The sequence below is a fragment of the Pistacia vera genome, unplaced genomic scaffold (assembly GCF_008641045.1).
Source record: "Pistacia vera cultivar Batoury unplaced genomic scaffold, PisVer_v2 Contig22, whole genome shotgun sequence".
NCBI classification, from domain to species: Eukaryota; Viridiplantae; Streptophyta; class Magnoliopsida; order Sapindales; family Anacardiaceae; genus Pistacia; species Pistacia vera.
This window is the reverse complement of record NW_022196024.1, coordinates 989,132-1,002,099: the sequence shown is the minus strand read 5'-3', so window position 1 is coordinate 1,002,099 and position 12,968 is coordinate 989,132. Positions and strand designations below refer to the sequence as shown.

General features: G+C 34.8%; 1 protein-coding gene across 1 annotated transcript; it reads left to right on the top strand.

The window, feature by feature from the left end:
- Positions 1 to 10,806: 10,806 nt before the first annotated feature.
- On the top strand, positions 10,807 to 12,113 carry LOC116130381. Its single transcript, XM_031416123.1, has 2 exons — positions 10,807 to 11,069; positions 11,701 to 12,113. Exons 1-2 carry the CDS (start codon positions 10,857 to 10,859, stop codon positions 11,836 to 11,838), a joined length of 351 nt encoding a protein of 116 aa, XP_031271983.1. The 5' UTR covers positions 10,807 to 10,856; the 3' UTR covers positions 11,839 to 12,113.
- The last annotated feature ends 855 nt before the right edge of the window (positions 12,114 to 12,968 follow it).

Sequence of the window (12,968 nt, the reverse complement as noted above, 5' to 3'; positions counted from 1 at the left end):
TGCCCCATTGAAATTATAGCTTGATTTGGTGTGGATTAACCAAATCTTCTTCCAAAAGCTTAAATCCATGTTGGCATGTTAACTTATGATTTTATTTAATGTTTTGATGAAGTTTGGTATATAGAATTTATATGTATTTCACGCTTATGAATAAAATTTTGAGAGTAGGAACTTGTTGAATTGTATACGGGTTGAGGTTCGTGATCTTGGTAGATGGTTTCTTGGTAAAAAGAAAAAGAGAAGGGGTGCATTCTGTCAGTTTTTGAAAGTATGTTTAAAACTTGCTTCTACCCCCTTTGCATGGAATTTCATACGATTTGGCATGATTTACTTTTATATGAAATTGTGGTATATACTTATTAGTGATGGACATATGCTATGGAAATGTGATGTTGAAAGTAATTTTTAATCTGTTAAACTGTCAGTTTTAAAACATGTTGGAAACTTTCAGTTTCACCCCTGGATGTGTTTTTGAATATTATTCATATATGCATGATTTATAAGCACTATGTTGTTCTTGACTTATAATGTTACTTGAGATTAACAGAGATGCAATGATTAAAGAAGTTTAGTGATTTTGATAATATACTAAATGAGAAACGAAAAAGGGTTGATTTGTCATTTTGGGCATGTTCATAAATCTATATTTTCCCCCCTTGGGATAAATATCTATTTTTCAAGCAAACTATGCACTTTCATGGAAAAGCATGTTAGACTATAGATAAGAGTAAAGTGTTTTCAAACCACCCTACGAAGTACCATCCCCCAGAGATACAGATTATGGCTCTGCCCGAGCGATGCAGGATCCCGCCGGGTTGACAATTTCAGATTTTTGCTCTGCGCTGCGTATGACAGATTTTATTGGCTCTGCTGCGTTAGTGGTTCGCCAGGTAAGACATTTCAGTGCTCTGCCTGTGCGATGATAGATCTTGCCAGGTTGACAGATTTTTTATTGGCTCTGCCTGGGCGTGAGTGGCTCCGCCAGGTATGACGTTTCATTGGTCTCCCCGCGCGATGACAGATCTTGCCGGGTATGACAGTACATCCCTTGCTCTGCCTGTGTGTGGGACGCCCACCAGTTAAGACAGATTTCCCCGGGTACTAGTTGCGGTGAGAGTTTTCTGTTTTAACATCGAATCGTTTTAGAAGTTCAAAAATCACATTCAGTTTTTTAGTATCTGCTACGAGCGATAGCCCAAATGATTTTAGAATGTTAAGAGAGCCTTCAATATAGCCACAGTTTTTAAACTAAGATATCTTATATTTTCAGTATCAGTGAAAGCTACAGTATCCGTTTAAATTTCAGTTATCAGCATAAAGTTTACAGTATCCAAAATCAGTTATCAGTGCATAGTTCAGAAAATCAGTCTTCATTTTATATCATCACATAGTTTAATTTAGTTACCAGATTTTGTTTTGAGAGTCATGAGTGTTCATGAATGATGGTTTGGATGTTTGTAGCATGACTAGTAGAGTTATTTTTCATCTCATATGCATTTTGAGCGATGACATAGATGGTTTGCAGCATGACTTATAGGAAATATTGTTCCCAGAAGCATAAGCCCTACATTTATGTTTTAAGTTTCCAGAAAAAGAATTTTAAGACTTCAATGATGAGCTATAATTCAAATTTGTTTTCACTTAAATGATGAGATTACGTACTTAGAACAATTTTAGAAAACGAGTTATACATGCATACAGGAATGATTTAGTTACTTCCATACACTTCACAGAATCATGTTGTTTTCAGGATTTCATAAGACTATTTGCATGCCATGACTATTGTTGAGAATGTTTTTGCAAACTCTCCCCATCCCCGACTCACTGAGTATTTCAGCTCACCCCTTTTTAGACCCTTTTCCCAGGTTCACAGAAGATTCGTGCTGAGAGTGATTCCTCTCGAGGTTGGGCTCTACGTCATCGACTCATCATGTGTGTAAAAATGTCTACTTGTTACCCGCTACCGAATTATGTTTTAATCCTTATGTTTATCTCCTGTTGATTATAAAAGATATGAATATCTGATACCAAAATTTTCCCTACTCTTTCCTTTTGTAAAACGAAAGGATGATGCATGTCTTTTTTTTTTTTGTTTGGATGTTGGAAATGGAAATACTATGATGTTATTCAGGAAAGTATGTCTTTGAACAGGTTTCACAGTTTTTCTACATGACACGTCTCGGTATCTGAGTCTTGTGGAGCGCCCGGATCCACGGGATGAGGAATTCGGGACGGGTTGTGCTCACTTTATCAGAGCAAAGGTTTTAGATTCGGACGTTTCATGTGCATGCATAAAGGTGTTTGCATTTTTGGAAGACGGAAAATTTATTTGCATGGATGTTTGTTGTTTTTAGAAAGAGATTTTAATTCATCTGCTGAGTCGACGTGGCCAACCTCACATGAGTCCGGTGATAGAATTCGTAGCTCCTAAAGTATAGGAAAGAAAAATGATCAACAGATGAGATGAGAGGATAGAAGGACCATTACATCACCTCAATTCATGGGTTTCAGGCATAAGTTTTAATTATGGATGGCTATGTTTTGGATAATCGATCAAGTGGCTCAGCAGAAGCGTAGTGGGCCCATAACCTTATAAAGAATACATGTTCATGTTGAGTGTTGATGAAGAAGAACTGATGAAAAGTTTCTAAATAATAAGCATTGCATGACAGACGATTTAGTGAAAGAGTTTATCGAGGAAATTGAAGGTAATTGAAGATAAGACAATATACAACACGTATGAGAGAGAGCTTGAAATTCAAAGTTAAGAGAGGGTTTGATGTATAAAGGGTGGTCGATTAAGGTTTTAGATCATAGACTGTAAGTGCCAGTATAAGAGGTATCCTTGTATTAGAGTGCCATGGATGAGCATGCAATGAAGAGTAATACGCAAATGTGAGAATTATAAAGACTCATTACCATACTTTTTTCAGTTTGGCAAGTAAATTTCGAGGACGAAATTTCCGTTAAGGGGGAAAGTTGTGAAACCCCGTTTAATCCTATACATATAAATATTCTGTGTGATTTTATTTTTTGGAAGGGGTTTCTGTTAGTTTTTAAAAGTTTTATTGGGAATGAAATTGCAAGTAAGGAAGCTGCTGGGTTTGCATGTAACAAGCAAAACCTAGGTTTATTCAAAGAAATGCTGATGTGGTAGGGGTTTAGCAGGATTACCTGTAACCTAGGGCAGAAGCATAAATTTAGAAAGATTAAAGATATAAAAAAGAAGAAAGGGGCTGATTTTGGCCCAAAAGAGAAGAGACGAGAGCAGAGGGAGAAAGCGGAGCAGAGCAGAAAAGAAAGTTTAAAAAAACAAGGGAGGCTGATTTTCGCCCAGATGAAGAAAAAAGAAAACGGAGAAGAGAGGGGATGGTGCGGCTGAAAAATGGTAATGAGGAGAAGAGGGAGGGAGAGTGCAGGAGCTTCTGTTCTAGAATTGTAGTGGATCTAAACTATTTTCCTTAAAAACTTAAGCTTATGCCCTTGCATGTTGATTTCCTTTTTCTACCGTCCATTTGCTTTTGCGAAATCCTTACAAGCATGATGTTTGTAAGTGAATAGTAGAACTTGCATAAAATCATGTTTTTAGTGAAATGATTTCTATTTTTGTGCATAAATGCCTTACCTTCAAATTTATTTAGCTTTGATATGGTTATATTCATCTTCTGTAAACTATCTTTGGCATGCATGTGAATGATTTTATATAATGAAATTTGGAAGTAGTGGTGGACATGCATGTATAATAATTATGCCTATACCATGTTTGTTGAATGGAAAGCAGAATTTGTGTTTCCGCCTGTTTGATTTGGTTGATGATTGAGAATTCCAGCTAATTTTGGTGGCTGGTTTGTCTGGAATAATTGGTGGCAGTAATGGTTGGAATGAAGGGTATGGAAATTAGGATTTCATATATGATTAATTTTGACAAGCATATGTGCATTTTTATGCATATTCACAATGTTTGTGATAGAACAGAAATTATGGGAAGCAGTATTGGATATGGTGGCTGAATTGTGTTGTTGATGAAATTGGAGATTTATGCAATAGGTTTTTATATGGGTAGAACATTAATGTTGATCCTAAAGAACCAAGAGTTATTAAGTATGTTTTTGTTATAAAAGTTTGCTGTGAAATTCTGACAGTCCAACTTCTGAAAATTTTATATATGTTTCGGGTTTGCAATGAAGCTAATTTTCAGGTATTTGTTTTAGACTTATTAGAGATTGGTTGAAATTGATTTCATCCCAAATTCGAAGTTTGGATTTTTTAATGAATTTTGAATTCTGCTATGAAATTCTGGAATTTCATGTTTTCTGTAGAGCATGCATTTTTCAGAACTGAAATATGCACTTATACTTATCCCAATTGAGTGATTTTAAATTCTGGTGAATCCTATATGTGTCAGTTAATTCTGGAGAGTTTCATGAGGTTTAGATTAAGGGCTGATTGTTATGATTTTACAAGTCATACCCTCAATTCTGGATACAGTTGGCAGATTTAAATGGTTTGAAAGAAAATTGTTTTTTAATAGTTGATATCTGAAGTGACTTGAATATTTACTAGATCAACATATTTTGTCTTGATGCCCCATTGAAATTATAGCTGTTTTGTGAGTGGATTAAAACCAATCTTCTTCCCAAAAGCTAATCCATGTTTGCATGTTAACTTATGATTTTATTTTAAATGTTTGATGAAGTTGGTATATAGAATTTATTGTATTCACGCTATATGAATAAAATTTTGAGAGTAGAGAACTTGTTGAATTGTATACGGGTTGAGGTTCGTGATCTTGGTAGATGGTTTCTTGGTAAAAAGAAAAGAGAAGGGGTGCATTCTGTCATTTTTTGAAGTATGTTTTAAAACTGCATTCTACCCCCATTTTGCATGGAATTTCATACGATTTGGCATGATTTACTTTTATATGAAATGTGGTATATATCTTATGATTAGTGATGGACATATGCTATGGAAATGTGATGTTGAAAGTAATTTTTAATCTGGGTTAAACTGTCAGTTTTTAAACATGTTTGGAAACTTTCAGTTTCACCCCTGGATGTGATTTTTGAATATTATGTCATATATCATGATTTTATAGCACATATGTGGTATGTTCTTGACTATATATTACTTGAGATTAACAAGAGATGCTGATTAAATGAGAGTTTAGTGATTGATATATACTAAATGAGAAACGAAAAAGGGTTGATTTGTCAGTTTTGGGGCATGTTCATAAATCTATATTTTCCCCCTTGGATAAATATCATTTTCAAGCAAATATCTCTTTCATGAAGAAAAGCATGTTAGACATATATAAGAGTAAAAGTGGTTTTCAAACCACCCTACGAAGTACCCATCCCCCAGAGATACGATTATTGGCTCTGCCCGAGCGATGCAGGATTCCGCCGGGTATGACAATTTCAGATTTTTGCTCTGCCATGCGTATGACAATTTTATTGGCTCTGCCTGGGCGTGAGTGGTTCGCCAGGTAAGACAGTTTCAGTGGCTCTGCCTGTGCGATGATAGATCTTGCCGGTATGACAGATTTTATTGGCTCTGCCTGGGCGTTGAGTGGTCCGCCAGGTATGACAGTTTCAGTGGCTCTGCCCGCGCGATGACAGATCTTGCCGGTATGACGGTACTCCCTTGCTCTGCCTGTGTGTGGGACGCCCACCAGGTAAGACAGATTCCCCGAGGGTACTAGTTGCGGTGAGAGTTTTCTGTTATTAACATCAAATCAGTTTTAGAATGTTCAAAAATCACATTCAGTTTTTAGTATCTGCTACAGGCGATAGCCTCAAAATGAGTTTTAGAATGTTAAGAGAGCCTTCAATATTAGCCCAGTTTAACTAAGATTCAGCTTATAGTTTTCAGTTCAGTGAAAGCTACAGTATCCAGTTTAAATTTCAGTTATCACATAAAGTTTCCAGTATTCCAAATCAGTTATCATTGCATAGCTTCAGAAAAATCAGTCTTCAATTTTATACATCACAAAGTTATAAATTTATTTACCAGATTTTGTTTTGAGAGTCATGAGTGTTCATTGAATGATGGTTTGGATGTTTGTAGCATGACTAGTAGAGTTATTATTTTCTATCATAGCTATTGAGAGCGATGACATAGATGGTTGCAGCATGACTTATAGGAAATATTGTTCCCAGAAGCATAAGCCCTTACAGTTTGTTTAGTTTCCAGAAAAAGAATTTTAAGCATTCAATGATGATTATTCAGAATTTGTTTTCAGCTTAAATGATGAATTACGTACTTAGAACAATTTTAGAAAACGAGTTATACATGCATACAGGAATGATTTAGTTACTTCCATAACACTTCACAATCATGTTGTTTTCAGGATTTCATAAGAACTATTGCATGCCATGACTATTTTGAAGAATGTTTTGCAAACTCTCCCCAATCCCCGACTCACTGATTATTCAGCTCACCCCTTTTTAGACCCTTTTTCCCAGTTCACAGGAAGAGTCGTGCTGAGGAGTGATCCTCTCGAGGTTGGGCTCTTACTTCATCGACTCATCATGTGTGTAAAATGTCATACTTGTTACCGCTACCGAATTATGTTTTATCCTTATTTTTATCTCCTGTGTTGATTATAAAAGATATGAATATCTGATACCAAAATTTTCCCTAACTTTTCCTTTTGTAAAACGAAAGATGATGCATGTCTTTTTTTTTTTTTTTGAGATGTTGGAAATGGAAATACTATATGTTATTCAGGAAAAGTATGTTTTGAACAGGTTTCACAGTTTTTCTACATGACACTGTCCGGGTATCTGAGTCTTGTGGGAGCGCCCGATCCTACGGGATGAGGAAATTCGGGACGGTTGTGTCATCATAAGTAGCATGAAACCACCACCACATATACACAAGCATTACTACACTGCCAATGGTATTATCATACAATAATACTAAACATTTCCCATGCAGCGTACAGTTGACCTCGTCGCATTGCAACACTATTTAAAAGGGTGAAGGGATTATACATATTGATAAGAAAACGGCTGTTTTAAGTACAATATCCTCAGATGTTTTCTCCAAGATTTTGCTTCTTCTGTCAACATCCGTCCATTTTGTAGTTTTCTAATATATTCCTTTTGATGTTTCCATAATTAAAAAGAAAAATATGAGTGGAGTTATATTTCACTGAAATTTTGAAAAAAAAAAAAAAAAGTCCATATTTTGATTCAAGTATTTTCAAGTTTAGATCACATCTCCCACCACCACCATCCTCAACCAAGTTAACAGGCAACCTTGCACTCACGCTCACTAGTCACTACTCTTTCAGCCATGGTAGCATTTTTTTATGAATTTTATTTTATTTTTTTCAACCTAGAGAAAAAGAAAATTAAGAGTTTAGGTTTTTTATTTCTTTAATTCTTTAATGTTAACATCAAACAACAACATACGTTTGATTCAAGCATTATCTGTAAATGAAATGTATATTGGCGCTACTAAATTGAACCTATCACTAAGCCAAGCATCAGCGCGTTCCAGAATGCCACATACCCCATGACTAATAGAAATAAATTCATCCCAATTGACAATGATGTAACCATGGAACTCCCCAAGGTGGAAGCAATGCCATTCCCAGAGTTCCCAAAACCAAAGCACTGCAGTTATCACATACCCCTTCCCATTTGAATTCCAGATTGCTGTTACGCCTATCGAAGAAGCAATTACACAAACAGACACACTTAAACCAAATCATTCTTCGCTAATCACAAAGTGATCATATGGTGGTAACCAATGACAAAAAGACAGCTTACCAATTTATTGTGAGCAGAATACCCAAAAATTTTACATAGCAAGAGCATCTAACAAGAACCAATATGTAGTGCCAAAGCAGTGGGACCCCTTAGATTTTTTACCTTCTATCATTTTCTTCTTTTTTTTTTTTTTTTTGGTGTGTGGGGGCTTGCTCTTCTTAGTTCTATATACCGTCTGACTAAAAATTAATGCATGGTTCAGCTCCATCCCAGATAAAATTACCGATCAACATCAACACCACTATAAAAAAAACTGCTGAAATGCCATTGCGACATCTGAATTTAGTATTGATTTTATGTCAAGTAAAAAAGATTTTGATAATATATCTAACTTGCATTTCCATTTCATGATTTATTTCCCAAAAAACTAACTTCTATTTGTTTTAATATTTTTTTTATCCAAAAGTATAAGTCATTAGCAAGGCAAATTTTTCTTCTTTTAACAGGATATACAAATCCTTAATATACTGTTCCGTAATTCTCAATACGAATATCTGAGTTCTGACCATTACTGAGGCCTCACCACATTATCTAGATATAATCTCAATAAACCTGCTTTATTCAGTTCCATGCAATATTCAAGTCAATAGCCTAGAAAGATGAAGCAACAGTTAGAAAAAATGAAACTTTCAGGGCACTGCAATATCCTCAATTGTCAGAAATAACTACCAGTTCAGCGATGAACGGCTTTCATAACCTTTAAAAGAACCAAAACATAGCTGCCTAGAGTAATAACAAACCCATCCATGGAACATTATATACAACCTTGACATCCATTTCCCATATATTTTCTGATATCCCTTCCCTCTTTTGCCTCCCTTTTATTCTCTTCCTCCTAATAGAATTCTTCCCTTAGTGCCACTGTCCCCCATAACTGATTCTTAACACCTCACTCACCGGAATCTTATTTTTACAACTCAAAGTCCCCTCCTTGCCTCTCTTGGATTTCTTATGTATGCCACATATTTGATGGTCTCATCACAAAACATTCATCCTAGCGTAAAAGAACTACAGATCCAACACTTGGTAAATCAAAAATAGTTTAAATTAGCAATGTACATATCAATTTTCCTTTCATTGTAATTCTTAATTCTCAGCATTTAAATAATAAAACAGAATGAGGCATAGACAGAGCATTCCAAGTATTGCCAATGGCAAAACATTTATATTTATCAATCACATAAACCGTCCAAAACACTTTTAATTGGATCATAATTCCAATTATTCACTTAATTAATCAAAACTTTAATATTAATATATTATAATATATTAAAATTTTTAATATGGTGTAATTTATATATAATCAGTATAATTGTATATTTATTTAATTAGGTTATTCTAAAAATTTAACTTTTTTCTATTTTAAATTTTTTTATGTGTAAAATAATAGAAACCCCCTATTATTCTTTATTCACATTTCACAAAATATTTCATATTTTCATTGCAGTCTAGGTTCCAAACACAGGGTGATTATTACAAGGTAGAATTTAAAAATTAACAAAAAAGCCCCATATTTTTGCTAATTTAACTTAATACCCCAATATATAAAAATTTTGTAAAATGACAAAAACATCCCAACCAGACACAGTTGCCAAATTTCGGCCACCACCGTTAGAATCTAGTGTTACGGTGCATGCCGGCTCTGGTCGGTAGTGCCGCGAGATAGCCTTTTCCAGCCAGATCCACCATGGATCTAACCGGAAAAGGTCAAATCTATTGCCAGATCTGGCCGTGTTTGGTCGTCAATGATGACCAAAGATATGGTCGTCATTGAAGATCAGTTACAGCCAAAGATCTGGCCTTCAATGACCAGATCTTTGGTCGTAGATCTGGCTGATAAATGATAAATTGATGCACTACCGGCCAAATCCAACTGGTAGTGCTCTATTATTAGAGTTGGAAAAGTAACTTGTCCGGCCCGATCTGACCCGACCCGACCCGGCCTGCTGCGGGTTACTGCTTTTGACGGGTTGGTCCTAACCCGCCCGCCAACCAAGGCAGGCCGGGTTAGGCTCGCCATTTTTGGGGGAATGGCTGGCCCAGCCCGGCCCACCAACCCTAACCCACCGGGTTATGCTGCGGGTCGGGCCGGTTTAACCCCTTTTTTTATTTATTTTTTATTTTGTTTTATTTAGTTAACTTTTCAAATAAATAATTAACAATTTACAAATGAATAAATGTAATTGCTTTTAGTTTAACTTTTCAAATATCAATAATTCTATTAAATTAATTTTTTTTTAGTAACATTTTAAATATTGATTCAATTTTAATACAATAAAATTGTAATATAAGAAAAATTAGATTTATTCATTCAATTGATGAAATTAGCATAAGAATGAATTATATTTTATACAAGACATGGAAATTTGAGACTAAGACTTCAGTATTTAATTTTTTTATATTTTACGTACCATAAAAAATAATAATAACAATGTGTCAAATATTACAAAGTTTTATACATTTTAATATTTATGATTTAGAAGTATAGTTTAATATTATTGTGTAAAATTATTTGTAAGAGTTCAATCATAATAGTTTAATTAAAAGAATTTAAAAAATAGGGGAAACTTGAAAAAAATAATTAATTTTTTATTTTTTTTAATTTTTTTTGGGCCAACCCGCCGGGTTGGCAGGTTGCCATATAGCAACCCGGCTCGCCCAGGGGTTTTTAGCGGGTTGGGTTCAACTCGGCCCGTCATATTGGCGGTCCGAGTTGAACCCTCTTCATTACGGGTTGGGTTAGGGTTGACCTGTCTAACCCGACCTATTTGTTCCACCTCTATCTATTATATCAGATTTTGGCCACTTTTTAATGGTGGTAGCCAAAATCTAGCAAATATAGGTAGACGGGGGTAATTTTGTTAATTTTTAAATTTTTTTAGAAAGTGTTTAATTAAATTAATAAATTTAAAATGTTTAAAAATAATTAAATAAAATATAATAATATTTTCAGAAAAGAAACAAACCGACCCATGATGCGGGTAATTATAAGTAGGGTGTGAAAAGAGACAATTCGGTTTAATAAGTCGGCTTTTTAGAGAGCTTTCACTCCAGGAAGCCCAAAGCAAATTGAAGCAGATGGCTGCGAGAGGAGGAAGCAAAGCAGCGATGGGGGCGGTGAAGGGCGGAGCCCTTAAATTTGGTGGTGGGCCTTTTAAATGCAAATTCAGAACCAAATCAGCTTTGCCTTCTCCTTCTTCTGAGTTGGGCAAGTTCTTGACTATTCCCGAGACGGCTCGTTCGGAAACTTCCAAATTGATCACCAAGTTCATCAAACTCAACAATCGCGAGGTTTTTCCTTTTATCGACTTTCTGATAGCGGAGAAATTGTTAGATTTAGGGACGAACCCTTTCTCTCCTGCCGAATTTCTTGTGATTTCTTAGCTTATGTTGCTTGTAATACTAGGTGTTCGATGATTGTCCTAACTGAATGTTTCGAATGTTTTTTTTTTTTTTTTTTTTGGGCTTTATAATTTAAATTGCTGCTATTTGGGTTATAGATGTTTCCGCCATTTGCAATAAACATGGATTATTTGCATTAATTTTTTTTTATTATGATATGTATTCATTATATTATTGCTATTTCCACAATATTTGATATACATAAATTATTGTTTCTATGGAGATATGACCATAATTATGATCACATGTATGGGGAGTTTGTGGTAGAAAGTTTTTTTGGTCTTTCGGCAAAACACTAGCAGACAGTCATTCTTGTTGATAAGTACTGGTAGCATAAGATAATCTCACATCTATTTAGAACATCCATGTTGATTCCATATTATACACTTTGTTGTTGTGCCAGAAGTATATTTGCATCTCAAAAATTTGTTTATTGTTCATAAGTAATCCTCTTTCCTCTCTCATTCCCATTTCATGTCTAGAAATTATTGGGTGTGACATTTCTATGATTCTTTTGCAGAACCCTGGAATGAAGAAGGACATGCTTGGTGAGGAAAAGTTGAGGTCTATATTGTCTGGGAAAGACAAAGTTGGGATTCCGGAGATTGCCAAATTGCTGTCCGGGCAATTTGTCAAAACTCGCTACAACCGCCGATAGTTGCCTGACTTGATTTTGTTTGAACTGTTGTGCTACTAATAAAATTGTGGCGTAGTCAGAATATGCTATAAAAATTGAGGAACATAACTTGATGGGCATATTTGTTTGAAGTTGTAGTCAGACATTCAGTGTATGGTTTAAATCTGTTTGTGATAATTTCGTAAGTTATTATTATAGCTTTTTGGGAGAATTTTTCTGCTTCTTCAAGAGAATTGTATTCTGGAGAAAATATTAGCAAGCTGAGGATGAAGTTTTTGTCTTTGTTTCTAATGCCTCATGAGTTCATTTAATTTGAGGAGTTTAGGAATTTTTTATTTGGGAAAAAAATCGAAGGTAGAAAGCAAGCCTGCTGGAGAATGGGATACTAATACATTTGATAGAGCCATTAGGATGATTGAACATTGGCAAACAATCACAATCACAGGGTTGCTTATGCTTGTTTCTGTGATGATTTGTTGATTGCAAGCTGTAACTTCCATTATCAGTCTTACACACAGGATTTTACTTACAATTGCAAACTATACAAATGTTCAATGAAATGCTCTTTTCTGCATCATTCTGATTGGCACATATGTGTCACTATTTAGAATCTAACAAGCAATGGAGCTCTGAATGTGAACTTGATAACCAGAATTAGAGAAAGAAAAATGTTATCCTTACAAAAACAATACAAAGAGGGCTACAAAGTGATGTCGGCAAGAAGGAAAAAACAAAGAAAGAACGGAAAAAGAGAGAGAGAGAGAGAAACCATGAAGATCAAGGGTAGCAATTGTTTTTGTATGCCCCCTTTGTATTTGTTTTTGTAAGACTAGCATTACTCAAGAATGGCACTCAAATAGTAACATATTTAGTATAGATAAACGTGCTTTAATAGGATGAAAGGGAGGAAATTTAAATCCCAAGTTTGGATTTAAAAAAATAACCCTGAAAAGCGAAGGTTTTTTTTTTTAAATTTAAAAATCTAACGTGGCACTCTTAATTGTAACTAAACATTAAAAAAAAAAAAAAAGGCTAGAGTGAAGAGATTGAAACGTATATGGGTAATAGTATAATTAATGAAAATTTGTTTAATTTTTGAAAATTAAAAAACAATCCCCTCCCTTCAAAATCGCTTAATCGAGCAGTATACC

Bases quoted from the DNA above. Each gene is read 5' to 3' on its own strand.
- LOC116130381 (XM_031416123.1), top strand. From the start codon at position 10,857: ATGGCTGCGAGAGGAGGAAGCAAAGCAGCGATGGGGGCGGTGAAGGGC. The intron at 11,070-11,700 runs GTTTTTCCTTTT...ATTCTTTTGCAG, and splicing joins TCAAACTCAACAATCGCGAG to AACCCTGGAATGAAGAAGGA.